This window comes from Pristiophorus japonicus, chromosome 18, assembly GCF_044704955.1.
Source record: "Pristiophorus japonicus isolate sPriJap1 chromosome 18, sPriJap1.hap1, whole genome shotgun sequence".
Classification (NCBI taxonomy): domain Eukaryota; kingdom Metazoa; phylum Chordata; class Chondrichthyes; family Pristiophoridae; genus Pristiophorus; species Pristiophorus japonicus.
Window position 1 is genome coordinate 5,350,471 of NC_091994.1, and position 15,757 is coordinate 5,366,227.

At 50.0% G+C, this 15,757-nt stretch overlaps 1 protein-coding gene across 1 annotated transcript in view; it reads right to left on the bottom strand.

Annotated features, from left to right (window-relative positions):
* cpamd8 (C3 and PZP like alpha-2-macroglobulin domain containing 8) overlaps positions 1-15,757 on the bottom strand; it is a 110,137-nt gene that overhangs the window by 75,419 nt on the left and 18,961 nt on the right. The window contains exons 8-14 of the mRNA XM_070861074.1: positions 15,268-15,376; positions 12,187-12,414; positions 10,942-11,112; positions 10,051-10,179; positions 8,202-8,391; positions 3,298-3,470; positions 2,565-2,714 (exon numbers count right to left, since the gene is read on the bottom strand). Of these exons, the coding sequence (XP_070717175.1) occupies positions 2,565-2,714; positions 3,298-3,470; positions 8,202-8,391; positions 10,051-10,179; positions 10,942-11,112; positions 12,187-12,414; positions 15,268-15,376 (1,150 nt within the window). The remainder of the gene's footprint in view (positions 1-2,564; positions 2,715-3,297; positions 3,471-8,201; positions 8,392-10,050; positions 10,180-10,941; positions 11,113-12,186; positions 12,415-15,267; positions 15,377-15,757) is intronic.

Sequence of the window (15,757 nt, forward strand, 5' to 3'; positions counted from 1 at the left end):
AACCCCCTCATCTCTGGAATCAACCGAGTGAACCTTCTCTGAATATTCACCACCCTCTGAGAATCATAGAATCATCGAACGGTTACAGCACAGGAGGCCGCCATTCGGCCCGTCGAGCCCGTGCCGGCTCTCAGCAAGAGCACCTCAGCCAGTCCCACTCCCTCGCAGCACTGAAACAAAATTCTTCCAGGTACTTATCCAACTCCCTTTTGAATGCCACGATTGAGTCTGCCTCCACCACCCTCTCAGGCCGTGCATTCCAGATCCTAATCCTCACATCGCCTTTGGTTCTTTTGCCAATCGCCTTAAATCTGTGCCCTCTGGTTCCCGACCCTTCCCCCAATGGGAACAGTTTCTCTCTACTCTGTCCAGACCCCTCATGATTTTGAGCACCTCGATCAAATCTCCTCTCAACCTTCTCTGCTCCAAGGAGAACAACCCCGGCTTCTCCAGTCTATCCACGTAACTGAAGTCCCTCATCCCTGGAACCATTCTCATAAATCTTTTCTGCACCCTCTCGAAGGCCTTCACATCCTTCCTAAAGTGCGGGGCCCAGAATTGGACACAATACTCCAGTTGAGGCCGAACCAGTGCTTTATACAGGTTCATCATAACTTCCTTGCTTTTGTACTCTATGCCTCTATTTCTGAAGCCCAGGATCCCGTAAGCATTTTTAACCGCTTTCTCAACCTAACCTGCCCTGCCACCTTCAGCGATGTGTACATATACCCCCAGGTCTCTGTTCCTGCACCCCCTTTAGGATTGTACCCTTTAGTTTATATTGCCTCTCCTCATTCGTCCTACCAAAATGTATCATTTCGCACTGTTCTGCGTTAAACTTCAACTGCCACGTGTCCGCCCGTTTCACCAGCCTGTCTATGTCCTCCTGAAGTCTATCCCTAGCCTCCTCACTGTTCACTGTACTTCCTAGTTTTGTGTTGTCTGCAAATTTTGAAATTGTGCCCTGTACACCCACGGCTAAGTCATTAATATATATCAAGAAAAGCAGTGGTCCCAGTACCGACCCCGGGGGAACACCACTGTATACCTTCCTCCAGTCTGAAAAACAGCCGTTCACTACTACTCTGTTTCCTGTCACTGAGCCAATTCCGTATCCATGCTGCCACTGGCCCTTTTATTCCATGGGCTTCAACTTTGCTGCAAGCCTGTTATGTGGCACTTTATCAAATGCCTTTTGGAAATCCGTCAACCGCGTTGCCCTCATCCGATGAAGACATTTATCCTCCTCTCAGTCCTAAATGGCCGACCCCTTATCCTGAGACTGTGACCCCTGGTTCTAGACTCCCCAGCCCGGGGGAAACATACTCCCTGCATCTACCCTGTCGAGCCCTGTAAGAATTTATGGTTCAATGAGATCACCTCTCATTCTTCTAAAACGCTAGAGAATATAGGCCTAGTCTACTCAATCTCTCCTCATAGGACAATCCCCCCATCCCAGAAATCAGTCTGGTGAACCTTCGCTGCACTCCCTCTATGGCAAGTATATCCTTCCTTAGGCAAGGAGACCAAAACTGTGCACAATACTCCAGGTGTGGTCTCACCAGGGCCCTGTATAATTGCAGTAAGACGTCTTTACTCTTATACTCAAATCCTCCTGTAATAAAGGCCAACAGACCATTTGCTTTAATCACTTGCTGTACCCGCATGTTAACTTTCAGTGATTGGTGTACAAGGACCCCCAGGTCCCTCTGAACACCAACATTTCACAGTCTCTCACCGTTTTTTTAAATACTCTGCTTTTCTATTTTTCCTACACAAGTGGATAACTTCCCATTTCTCCACATTATATTCCATTTGCCATGTTCTTGCCCATTCACTGAGTCTGTCTGTATCCCCTTGAAGCCTCTTTGCATCCTCCTCACAACTTACAATCCCACCTAGCTTTGTATGGTATGGAGAGCTGGTGATTACAGCCCTGCGGATTAAAGCCCTGCTCCGACCCAGTGTGCAGTAACTGCGTCCAGTCCCGGGCCCCGCCCCTCGGGGAGGGTATATCGGCCTCGGAGGGGGAGCAGCGCAGATTCCCCAGGGTGATACCGGGGCTGAAAGGGTTAAATCCCGAGGACAGGTTGCACAGACTGAGCCTGTATTCCCTCGAGTGTAGAAGATTAAGGGGAGATCTGATCGAGGTGTTTAAGATGATTATAAGGAGTCGATGGGGTCGATCGAGAGAAACTATTCCCTCTGGTGGGGGGAGTCCAGAACAAGGGGCAGGACCTTAAAATTAGAGCCCGGCCGTTCAGGGTGATGTCAGGGAGCACTTCTTCACACAAAGGGCAGTGGGAATCGGGAACTCTCTTCCCCCAAAAAGCTGTTGAGGCCGGGGGTCAATTGAAAATTTCAAAACCGAGATTGGGAGATTTTTGTTGGGTAAGGGGATTAACGGTTACAGAACCAAGGCGGGTAGATGGAGTTAAGATACAGATCAGCCATGATCAAAGTGCATGGCGGACCAAGCTCGAGGGGCTGAATGGCCTCCTCCTGTTCCTATATTTGCGAGAGTGCAGTTTTCACATGTCTGTAAGAGAGGGGGGTTTGATTACCTTCTTGGTGGTGAGCTGGAAGCCTGGTTTCAGAAGGTACACGCTCTTATCCACAGTGGCAACGCAAACACACGATCTCGCCTCTCCCTTCACCGCCACACTGATGAGGTCACCGGGCATCGTTTTGTTGGAGGAGACCGAGATCGATACCTAGACATTCAACCAAAAACGGAACATGTGTGAATCACTCACGTTAAACGTGTCTCCCCGGACCGATTGGAGTTCATTCACAACCAGGCTGCCCCGCGTCCTAACTCGCACCAAGTCCCGTTTACCCATCACCCCCTGCACTCGCTGACCTACACTAGCTCCTGGTCCGGCAACGCCTTAAATTTTGAATTCTCATCCTCGTGTTCAAATCCCTCCATGGTCTCACCCCCTCCCTATCTCTAATCTCCTCCAGCCCCACAACCCCAGAGATCTCTGCGCTTCTCCAATTCTGACCTCTTGCACATCCCCCGATTCCCATCGCCCCACCATTGGTGGCCGTGCCTTCAGCTGCCTGGGCCCCAAGCTCTGGAATTCCCTCCCTAAACCTCTCCGCCTCTCGCTCCTCCTTTAAGACACTCATTTAAACCTGCCTCTTTGACCAAGCCTTTGGTCACCTGTCCCTAATAGCTCCTTATATGGCTCGATGTCAAATTTTGTTTGATAATCGCTCCTGTAAAGCACCACGGGTCGTTTTACTACGTTAAAGGCGCTATATAAATGCAAGCGGTTGTTGTGCACCCACCTTATTCTGGTAGGATGGTTGGACGGGGATCTGGATACTGTCGGTGATGCCCTCGCCGTTCTCACGCACGTAGTACACCAGTAGCCGGCTGAGCGGCGTCATGTGGTGTGTAACAGAGAAATGTAAGTAAGTGCTGCACACATCCACCTCACTGGCGGAAGATTTGGGTCGATCTGAGGAGAAAGCAGCAGATTCAGCTCATTTCAACCTCCGCATTTTCCGCGTTCTTCAAATCCCATAGAATCTTACAACACAGGAGGCCATTGGGCCCATCGAGCTCGTGCCGGCTCTGTGACAGAGCGATCCAATCAGTCCCACTCCCCCTGCCCTTTCCCCACAGCCCAGCACATTTTTCCCCTTCACTTATTTATCCAATTCCCTTCTGAAAGTTACTATTGAATCTGCTCCCACCGCCCTTTCAGGCAGTGTGTTCCCAATCACAACAACTCGCTGCGTAAAAACATTCTCATCTCCCCCTCGGGTTCTTTTACTGATTATCATCAATCTGTGTCCTCTGATTACCAACCCTCCTGCCCCCGGGAACAGTCTCTCCTTATTTACTCGATCAAAACCCTTTCTGATTTTGAACACCTATAAGAACATAAGAAATGGCCCCTCGAGTCTACTCCACTATTCAATAATATCATGGCTGATCTGATCTTGGCCTACTTCCCTGCCCGCTCCCAATCACTATTGACTCCCTTATCGTTCAAAAATCTGTCTATCTCCACCTTAAATATATTCAATGACCCAGCCTCCACAGCTCTCTGGGGTAGAGAATTCCACAGATTCACAACCCTCAGAGAAGAAATTCCTCCTCATTTCTGTTTTAAATGGGCGACCCTTTATTCTGAAACTATGCCCCCTAGTTCTAGATTACCCCACGAGGGGAAACATCCTCTCTGCATCTACCCTGTCAAACCCCCTCAGAATCTTATACGTTTCAATAAGATCACCTCTCATTCTTCTAAACTTCAATGTGTATAGGCTCAACCTTTCTTCGTAAGACAACCTAGTGAACCTTCCCTGAACTGCCTCCAATACAAGTATATCCTTCCTTAAATAAGGAGAGCAAAACTGTACGCAGTACTCCAGGTGTGGTCTCACCAATACCCTGTACAGTTGGAGCAGGATTTCCCTACTTTTATACCCCTTACAATAAAGGCCAACATTCCATTTGTTTTCCTAATTACCTGCTAACCTTTTGAGATTAGTGCAGTCGTAAGAAATGATATTGGCTCAGAAGATCAAGATGTAGAATCAGTTTGGGTGGAGATAAGAAATAGCAAGGGAAAGAAGTCACTGGTGGGCGAGGACGACAGGCCCCCAAACAGTAACCATTCTGTGACAGAGTATAAATCAAGAAATAATGGAGCCTTGTAAGAAAGGTACAGCAATAATCATGGGCGATTTTAATCTTCATATTGATTGGTCAAATCAAATTGGCAATGGTAGCCTTGAGGGAGAGTTCATAGAGTGTATGCAGGATGATTTCTTGGAACAATACATTGTGGAACCAACCAAGGAGCAAACTATTTTAGATCTGGTAATGTGTAACGAGGCTGGATTAATTAATGAACTCATAGTAAAGGATCTTCTTGGGACGAGTGATAATAACATGGTAGAATTTCAAATTCAGTTTGAGGGTGAGAAAGCTAGGTCTCAAACTAGTGTCCTGAACTTAAATAAAGGTGATTACAAAGGTATGAAGGCAGAGTTGGTTAAAGCGGACTGGGAAAATATATTAAAGGGTAAGACTGTAGAAATGCAGTGGCAAACATTTAAGGAGATATTTCATATCTCAACAAAGATTTATTCCAGTGAGAAATAAAGATGCTAAGTGAAGGATGAACCATCCGTGGCTAACTAAGGAAGTAAAGGACGGTATCAGATTAAAAACAAAGGCATACAATGTTGCAAAGGACAGTGGAAGGCCAGAGGATTGGGAAATTTTTAGAAACCAGCAAAGGACAACTAAAAAAATGTTAAAGACAGAGAGGACAGCATATGAGACTAAACTAGTAAGAAATATAAAAACAGACAGGAAGAGCTTTTACAGGTATATAAAAAGGAAACTAGCAGCTAAAGTAAACGTTGGTCCCTTAGAAGGTGAGACTGGGGAATTAATAATGGGGAACAGGGAAATGGCAGAGACGTTGAACAAATATTTTGTATCGGTCTTCACGGTAGAGGACACCAAAAACATCCCAATTGTGGATAATCAAGAGGCTATTGCGGGGGCGGGGAAAGAGATTTAAAACAATCACCATCACTAGAGATAAAGGCAAACTAATGGGACTAAAGGCGGACAAGTCCCCTGGACCTGATGGCCTGCATCCTCGGGTCTTAAAAGAAGAAGCTGCAGAGATAGTGGATGCATTGGTTGTAATCTGCCAAAATTCCCTGAATTCCGGAGAGGTCCCAGCGGATTGGAAAACTGCAAATGTAACGCCCCTTTTTAAAAAAGGAGGCAGACAGAAAGCAGGAAACTATAGACCAGTTAGCCTAACATCTGTCGTTGGGAAAATGTTGGAATCCATCATTAAGGAAGTAGTAGCAGAACATTTAGAAAAACATAATACAGTCAAGCAGAGTCAGCATGGTTTTATGAAAGAAGAATCATGTTTGACAAATTTGCTGGAGTTCTTTGAGGATGTAACGAGCAGGGTGGATAAGGGGAACCAGTGGATGTGGTGTATTTGGATTTCCAGAAGGCATTTGATAATATGCCACATAAAAGGTTACTGCACAAGATAAAAGCTCACAGGGTTGGGGATAATATATTAGCATGGACAGAAGATTGGCTAACTAATAGAAAACAGAGAGTCATTTTCTGGTTGGCAAACAGTGACTAGTGGGGTGTTGCAGGGATTAATGCTGGGGCCTCAACTATTTACAATCTATATTAATGACTTGGATGAAGGGACCGAGTGTAATGTAGCCAAGTTTGCTGACGATACAAAGATGGGTGGGAAAGCAAATTGTGAGGAGGACACAAAGAATCTGCAAAGCGATATAGACAGACTAAGTGAGTGGGCAAACATTTGGCAGATGGAGTATAATGTGGGAAAATATGAGGTTATCCACTTTGACAGAAAAAATAGAAAAGCAAATTATTATTTAAATGTGGAGAGATTACAAAATGTTGCAGGACAGCTGGACCTGGGGGTCCTTGTGCATGAAACACAAAAAGTTAGTATGCAGGTACAGCAAGTGATCAGGAAGGCAAATGGAATGTTGGCCTTTATTGCAAGGAGGATAGAGTATAAAAGCAGATAAGTCCTGCTCCAACTGTACAGGGCATTGGTAAGACCACCCCTAGAGTACTGCATACAGTTTTGGTTTCCTTATTTAAGGAAGAATATACTTGCATTGGAGGCAGTTCAGAGAAGGTTCACGGGGTTGATTCCAGGGATGAAAGGATTGTCATATGAAGAAAGGTTGAGCAGGTTGGGCCTATACTCCTTGGAGTTTAGAAGAATGAGAGGTGATCTTATTGAAACGTATAAGATTCTGAGGGGGATTGACAAGGTAAATGCAGAGAGGATGTTTCCCCTTGTGGGGGAATCTAGAACTAGGGGGCATAGTTTTAGAATAAAGGGTCGCCCATTTAAAACAGAACTGAGGAAGAATTTCTTCTCTCAGAGGGTCGTGAATATTTGGAATTCTCTACCCCAAATAGCTGTGGAGGCTGGGTCATTAAATATATTTAAGGCGGAGATAGACAGATTTTTGTATGGTAGGGGAGTTAAGGGTTATGGGGAGTGGGCAGGGAAGTGGAGCTGAGTCCATGATCAGATCAGTCATGATTCATTGAATGGCGGAGCAGGCTCGAGAGGCCAGATAGCCGACTCCTGCTCCTATTTCTTATGTTCTTATGTGTTTCATGTACAAGGACCAGAGATCCCTCTGTACTACAGCATTTTTTTATTCTCTCCCCATTTAAATAATTTGCTTTTTCATTTTTCCATCCAAAGTGGATAAGCTCACACTTTTCCACGCTATTTTTGCCCACTCACTTCACCTATCTATATCTCTTTGCAGATTCTTTTAACCTCTATTAAATCTCCCCTTAACCTTCTCTGTTCCAAGGAGAACAACCCCAGCTTCTCCAGTCTCTCCCCATAACGGAGGTCCCTCACCCCTGGGACCATTCTGGTCAATCTCCTCTGCACCCTCTCCAAGGCCTTCACATCCTTCCTAAAGTGCGGGGCCCAGAATTGGACACAATCCTCCAGCTGGGCCTAACCAGTGCTTTATAAACGTTTAGCAGAACATAAATATCCCAGAGAAGCGCAGAAAGTTCAGCCAATGTTTGAGTTGACGGAAGACCCTCGAACCTCACAGCTCCAAGGTCTCACCTTGGGGGAGTCCTGCTCCTCTGTACTCAGTGTGACCCATATTTTACCCTCCCAGTGCACCCTGCTCGGGGAGCTGGTTGGCGGGCACTGCCTCACACCACTGCCTTTCCAGGCTAAGCCGACAGGAACGAACTATCTCCCCTCCTGAGGAACATAGGTCGGTCCCTCCACCCCTCCCCTCCCTCTCTCTCTCCATCCGCCTATCCCTCTGCCTCCCTCTCCCTCCCTCTGTTTGTCCGTCCCTCTGCCAGTCGTTCCGCCTCTTTTCCCCCCCCCCCCCACTCCTCGCTCCCTCCGTCCATCTCTTCCCTCTTCCCCCCTCCCCTCCTCTCCTTTCCCTCCTCTCTCCCTCCATCCATCTCTTCCCCCCCACCTATCTTTCCCTGCTCGCTCCCTCCCCCGTCTCCCTCCCATGATCCGTCCAACTCTCCCTCCCTCCCTCCACCTGTCCAACTCTCCCTGCCTCCCTCCCTCCCCCCCCCCCCCCCCCCACATCTGTCCCTCCCTCCCTCTTTCCTTCTCCTCCCTCTCCCTCCGACTCACGGCTCGGTGATGTCTGTGCCGATTGTTTTTTCTTGTCGAAGGTGACAGTGGCCCTCTTGCTGCGTTGCTGGGTGACTCTGGCCGGCTGCATCCCTGTCTTCACAATGTTTCCTCGTGAGGCGAGCTCGTAGTGCAAGGTGAAGTCACAGGAGCAGGTGGATTTCAGGGCAATCTGGGCTTCCTCGCCGACCTGCAACAGTCCAAGTACAGCAAGAGTTTTATTGAAGACGAGCAGGCCTGCGTGACCCAGATGGTCGCAGCTATGGAGCCCACCCAGGCAGGAAGGGCCCAGAGTGGCAGGGTCACAGGTCAGGGTCACAGGGCAGGGTGGGCCCAGGATGGCAGGGTCACAGGGCAGGGTGGGCCCAGAGTGGCAGGGTCACAGGGCAGGGTGGGCCCAGAGTGGCAGGGTCACAGGGCAGGGTGGGCCCAGAGTGGCAGGGTCACAGGGCAGGGTGGGCCCAGAGTGGCAGGGTCACAGGGCAGGGTCACAGGGCAGGGTGGGCCCAGAGTGGCAGGGTCACAGGGCAGGGTCATAGGGCAGGGTGGGCCCAGGATGGCAGGGTCACAGGGCAGGGTCATAGGGCAGGGTAGGGCCCAGGATGGCAGGGTCACAGGGCAGGGTGGGCCCAGAGTGGCAGGGTCACAGGGCAGGGTAGGGCCCAGGATGGCAGGGTCACAGGGCAGGGTCACAGGGCAGGGTAGGGCCCAGGATGGCAGGGTCACAGGGCAGGGTGGGCCCAGGATGGCAGGGTCACAGGGCAGGGTCATAGGGCAGGGTGGGCCCAGGATGGCAGGGTCACAGGGCAGGGTAGAGCCAAGCTTCTGGCTCCAGGCTAAAGCCTGGGGTCGCTGATCAGCCGGAAGCAACAAAGGTCACAATTGGCCTCGGCACCCTGGGCTCAGGACAGGAATCTCATCCGGGGGTCCCGCTCACGACCACGGTCCGGGAATGTCTGGCCGTCGACGGAGGTCGGACCAGCTTGAGCTGTGACACCTTTCAGGGTCATATAGATGGTGAAATAGTTGCTTCAGGGAGAGTGGGTCTGGTGATGTACATTAATGACCTGGTCTTGAGTACACAGGGCACCATTTCAAAGTTTGCAGAAGACACGAAACTCCGAAGTGTAGTAAACAGTGAGGAGTATGGGAACAGACTTCAGGATGACACAGCCAGACCGGTGAAATGGGCGGACACGTGGCAGATGAAATTTAATGTAAAAAAGTGCGAAGTGATGCATTTTGGTGGGAAGAATGAGGAGAGACAATATAAATGGGACAATTTTAAAGGGGTGCAGGAAGAGAGGGGCCTGGGGGTCTCTGAAGGTGGCAGGACAGAGATGTTTAAGGAGAGATTTAATCGCGGTGTTTGAAATTATGATGAGCTTTGATCGAGTAAATAAGAAGAAGCTGTTTCCAGGGGCGGGAGGGGTGGTAACCAGAGGGACACAGATTGAAGGTGATCGGCAAAAGAACCCGAGGGGGAGATGAGGAGAATTTATTTTCCGCGAAGCAGATTCACTAGTAACTATCAAACGGGGAATTGGATAAATAGTTGAAGGGGAAACATTTGCCGGGCTGTGAGGAAAGGGCCGGAGGCGTGGGTCGGATTGGATCGCTCTCTCAGAGTTGGCACAGGCTCGATGGGCCCAGTGGCCTCCTGCCGTGCTGAGAGATTGTCTGGGTGTATCAGAGACCCTGGGGCTGGGTTCACGGGTTTTAATCGGTAGCCCTCCGTTCCTATTTCTGATTTGCTGAGGCAGCCTATTGATTTTTTCGGAAGCCCCATGTTGCGCTCGGTTTCCCCGGGCGATCGAGTATCACGGAGACTCGTGGAATAACCGCTCACCTGGAAGGCTCGGTCGGGCCCCTGAAGCTGAATGTGACATTTGCTTGGCGAATACCAGCTGCTGATGGACAGGTAGCTGGGTAGGTATTGGTCACCTGCTGGTGTCCCATTGATGGCCGTCACCTTAGTCTGAGAAAGAGCGAGATTATCACAAATAGTGCACATACCCCAATCAAAGGAGGCAGTTTGAATGAATGCAGAGAATAATTCGGAGGCACTATTCACAAAGGCTGCCCAGACACCGGGCCCACCTCACCGCCCCCACGACTGGTTGAAAGGGGGATACGGTGCAGGAGGCAACAACTTTCCACTGCTCACAGCTCCTCCACCATCATCTGTGTCCACCCGCTCGCTGATTGACACGTTTTATCCAGCCCAAAAACTGGACAGCAGGGGACAAGAGGATGCCCACGCCCCTCAGCACACATCGACAAATAAACCTCTTCTGTCAAATGTGATCAAGCAACGACTCGCAAAACCGGGCCATGGTCCTGAACAGTGACTTCCGATTATAGTGTTCGAAGTGTCAGCCCCTCGGAGATACGTCACAGTTTGTGGGTGCACACCCCACACACACACACACACACACACACATCAGCAATCCCCTCTGTGTTTCAGTGTGATTGTGAACAAGTGAGCGAGTCCGTCCTTGTGTCCGAGAGTGTGCGCGCGTCCGAGCGCGGGGGTATCCAAGAGCGTGCGCGCGTCCGAGCGCAGGGAGGGGGGGGGTCCGAGCGCCGGGGGGGGGCGTCCGAGCGCGGTGGGGGGGGGCTTCCGAGCGCCGGGGGGGGGGGGCTTCCGAGCGCGGGGGGGGGGGGGGGGGTCCGAGCGCAGTCTCCTCTCCTTTTCTCTCACACCCGTCCCCCTGACCCACACCGCAGTTTTCCTCACCTCCAGCCAGACATACTGGGCAGCGGTCGGGATGGACGGGATCTCAAACTCCACCCTGCTGTCCTCCGACACCAGCTCGCTTGTGTACACATTGTCCTTCGGAGTGAGCTCGGCTTTGATGCGCACGGTGATCCCGTCCGCCGGACTTCCATCGGGATACGTCACCTCCACCTGGGAAAACACGACACACATTGGGAAAGGGTGCCAGTCAGCACCAGGAGCAGTCAACAACTCCCATTTGTACAGCGCCGTTTGCGTGGTAAAACGTGCCAAGACGCTTCACAGGAGCGATTATCAAACAACATAGCGCAGAGGACCAAACATTTGGTCAAAGAGGGAGGTTTTAAGCAGCGTCTTAAAGGAGGAGAGAGGGGGACAAGTTTAGGGACTCCAAAGTTCGGGCCCCAGCAGCTGGAGGCACGGCCGCCAATTGTGGAGCGATAAAGATAGATGCACAAGGCGGCCTCTGGCGTAAGCAGTGTTCAGGCCCCAGGATAAACTCGTGTGGCAGCACTTGCTCAGCTGCCCAGGCTTCAACTCCAAACACAACACCCCATGAATGAATAGAAGCTCACGTTGCAGCGGGGGCTGGGAGCGGGGGGGTCGGGCAGGGGGGATTATTTGTAATAATCGGACTTGGATGTGATGCCTCCACAGTCAAATAGCCTAACAGCACTCACTGTCTGGGCTCAGATTTGAAAATTGACCTCGTGCAGGGGAGTCAGTGTCTGTGTAATCGGTACCCCAGTGAGAGTCGGCACCTTCAGGGGAGGAACCCGTGCCCTAGTGAGTGAGAGGGGTGGGGGACCCGTGCCCCAGTGAGGAGTGAGGTGGGGGGGGGGGGTGGAGGTGGTGACCCGTGCCCCAGGGAGGGGGGGGGGGGGGGGGAGAACCGGTGCCCCAGTGAGAGTCAGCACCTTCAGGAGAGGAGGAGGAAAAGTTCAGTAACAATTGTCCTTTGCGAGGTTCCATCATCATCGGTGCTCCCTCGAAGCGAGGATGACTTGCTTCCAGGCCAAAAAAGGATGAGTACACAGGTGTTTCAATGAAAGACTTAATATTGCAGGTCCCGACCTACACCCTGAAGGGTGGAAGATGCCTGTACGTGGATGTCAGAGGTCCCACGCCCTGGCTGATGCCAGCAGTGGATCGGTGTTTGGTCGTGTTGCCGCGCGGTTTGCAGGACACGGTTACAGAGAGAGCTGTCGTTGGTGTGTGTTATGTGGAGATGGCGCTCCAGCCTACCTTGCCCTTGTAAGGAAGGCCGGGTTTGAACTGCTTGCGAGTGTCCTTCGAGTACTTGATGTCGATGAGCTGCTTGTGGACAGGGGTCGAGTCATCGAAGGTGATCTGTTTGCTGCCGTCCGCACTCAACACTGAGGCCCAAATGTTCACCGAGCCACGGAAGTGATCCGGAACATCAACAGGCATCATCTCCTTCGCACAAATGGGAAAGGTGGCTGAGCCATCAATCTGCAGAGGTCAAGGGTTGAGAAGTGATGCATTTTGGTTGGAAAAATGAGGGGCAATATAAACGAAATGGTACAATTTTAAAGAAACCTGGGGGTGTAATATATTTGCTCCATGGGTGTTTTGCTTAAGAATTCAAAGCAACACATTGCTATGAAGAACTAGTTGGTTTATTAGCAAAGGTTTAACAATCACACTACATATTACCAGTTCATCCACCAGGCTCACAACCACCTGCCCCATCGTGGATCCCCCGAACCCAACTGGCTGGGGTTTTATTGATTTTTGCGAACATCACGTGACTGGCTAAGCCACTCACAATGCAACAGCCCCACACACCTGTGCACATCCCCACAGGTGCAAACACTACAGGTCTTTGAAGGTGACATGACAAGTTAGGAAGACTGTTAAAAATGCATATTGGGAACCTTGGCTTTATGAACAGAGGCATAGAGTAGAAAAGCAAGGAAGTTATGCTAAACATAGAAACATAGAAAATAGGTGCAGGAGCAGGCCATTCGGCCCATCGAGCCTGCACCACCATTCAATATGATCATGGCTGATCATGCAACTTCAGTACCCCATTCCTGCTTTCTCTCCATACCCCTTGTTCCCTTTAGCCACAAGGGCCACATCTAACTCCCTTTTGAATATATCCAACGAACTGGCCTCAACAACTTTCTGTGGCAGAGAATGTCACAGGTTCGCCACTCTCTGGGTGAAAAAGTTTTTCCTCATCTCGGTCCTATATGGCCCTTATACTGTGACCCCTGGTTCTGGACTTCCCCAACATCGGGAACATTCTTCCTGCATCTAACCATCCAGTCCTGTCATAATTTTATATGTTTCTATGAGATCCCCTCTCATTCTTCTAAATTCCAGTGAATATAAGCCTAGCCGATCCAGTCTTTCTTCATATGTCAGTCCTGCCATCCCAGGAATCAGTCTAGTGAACCTTTGCTGCACTCCCTCAATAGCAAGAATGTCCTTCCTCAGATTAGGAGACCAAAACTGAACACAATACTCCAGGTGTGGTCTCACCTCCCTGTTCCTATACGCAAATCGTCTCACTATGAAGGCCAGCATGCCATTTGCTTTCTTTACTGCCTGCTGTACCTGCAAGCCAACCTTCAATGACTGATGTACCATGACACCCAGGTCTCGTTGCACCTCCCCTTTTACTAATCTGTCACCATTCAGATAATAATCTGTCTCTCTGTTGTTGGCACCAAAGTGGATAACCTCACATTTATCCACATTATACTGCATCTGCCATGCATTTGCCCATTCACCCAACCTGTCCAAGTCACCCTGCAGCCTCTTAGCATCCTCCTCACAGCTCACACCGCCACCCAGCTTAGTGTCATCTGCAAACTTGGAGATATTACATTCAATTCCTTCGTCTAAATCAGTAACCTTTATAAAACACTGATTAACGGACACTGGAGGATTGTGTCTAATTCTGGACACTACACTTTAGGAAGGATTTCAAGGCCTTGGAGAGGGTGCGGAGGAGATTGAACGGAATGGTCCCAGGGATGAGGGATGTCAGTTATGGGGAGAGACTGGGGCAACTGGGATTGTTCTCCTGCAGCAGAGAAGGTTAAAGGGGAGATTTGATAGAGATGTTCAAAATCATGAATAAATAAGGAGAAAGTGTTTCCAGTGGGAGGAGGGTCTGTAACCAGAGGGACACAGATTGACGATAATCGGTAAAAGAACCAGAGGGGGAGATGGGGAGAATGTTTTTACGCAGCGAGTTGTGATCGGGAACGCGCAGCCTGAAAGGGCAGTGGGAGCAGATTCAATAGGGGCTTTCAAATGGGAAATGGATAAATACTTGAAGGGGAAAATTTGCCAGGCTGTGGTGAAAGAGCAAGGGGAGTGGGACTGATGGAATCACTCTGTCACAGAGCCGGCACAAGCTCGATGGGCCCAATGGCCTCCTCCTGTGCTGTGAGATTCTATGATTCCAAGTCAGATTCAAGGGAGTCTCACAATCTACCATCAGTGCCGCTGTATGTAACAGACTTACATTTCGGGGTGTGCCCACTCTAACTAACTAGATGATAGTGTAACCCAGGACTGCAACCGCACTGTTATCTGACCTGGGTGTTATTGTCTTACGCCCGTGTCCCCATGTGAGCCTCTCCAATCAGCTCGAAGGAGAGACGGAGGAAACAACTGGGAACAGGCGGCCAGATACAAATCGTTAAGCTGCTTAATTTCAGATAGTCGGTGAACAGGTCATCAGACTCACTGAATTTAATCAACTTGCCTCCACGTAATAATACAACATAATCAATATGCCATGCTTCCCCGCATCAGTGGGTCATCTTACTTGACTTAAATTAGATAACTGGGAGTGTTTGATGGAACAGTGTAGAGGGAGCTTTACTCTGTATCTAAGCCCCTGTACCTGCCCTGGGAGTGTTTGATGGAACAGTGTAGAGAGAGCTTTACTCTGTATCTAACCCGTGCTGTACCTGCCCTGGGAGTGTTTGATGGGACAGTGTAGAGAGAGCTTTACTCTGTATCTAACCCCGTGCTGTACCTGTCCTGGGAGTGTTTGATGGGACAGTGTAGAGGGAGCTTTACTCTGTATCTAACCCCGTGCTGTACCTGTCCTGGGAGTGTTTGATGGGACAGTGTAGAGGGAGCTTTACTCTGTATCTAACCCCCTGTATCTGCCCTGGGAGTGTTTGATGGGGACAGTGTAGAGGGAGCTTTACTCTGTATCTAACCCCCTGTACCTGCCCTGGGAGTGTTTGATGCAAATACTGAAATGAAAAGCGACTCATTCTGGAACACCATTATATCAATAATTGGATCATTTTTAGAAAGCAGGGTGCGTACCTCCATGGTCTTCACCACGGGGTGTCCCAGCTCGTGCCGATAGTAGCCCACTCCGTTTACCGTCATGTTCACCGTCAGTCTCCCCAACACCGGTTTACCAAACGTGTACCTGGAAGACACAGAAAGCACGCAGAGGGAGCGATGGTTTGGTGCTGCCACACATGGTGGAACAGGTCCTCCCGGGGCCTGCCTCACGTTTAAGTCTTTCTCTCCATCATCAATGAAATATTCACAGAGGTTTTGAGAAGCCAATCGGACGTCAGCCTGAAGCGAGCGAGGGGGAGGTGGGAGAATTAACCCTGCTCCCGAGGGACAGAACTGCCCCATTGATGAGTTTATTTCCAATTTACATTCTGTTGAAGGGTCGAAGTTCCTCGCTCCTCCCGACCGCTCCCAATGCCCGCTGTCTAACAGGGACAAGGGTGGGTAGGAGAGCTTTCAAAGCAGGTTCCCACCAATTCATCCTCCTGCTCAGGGAGAGGTGCCCAGA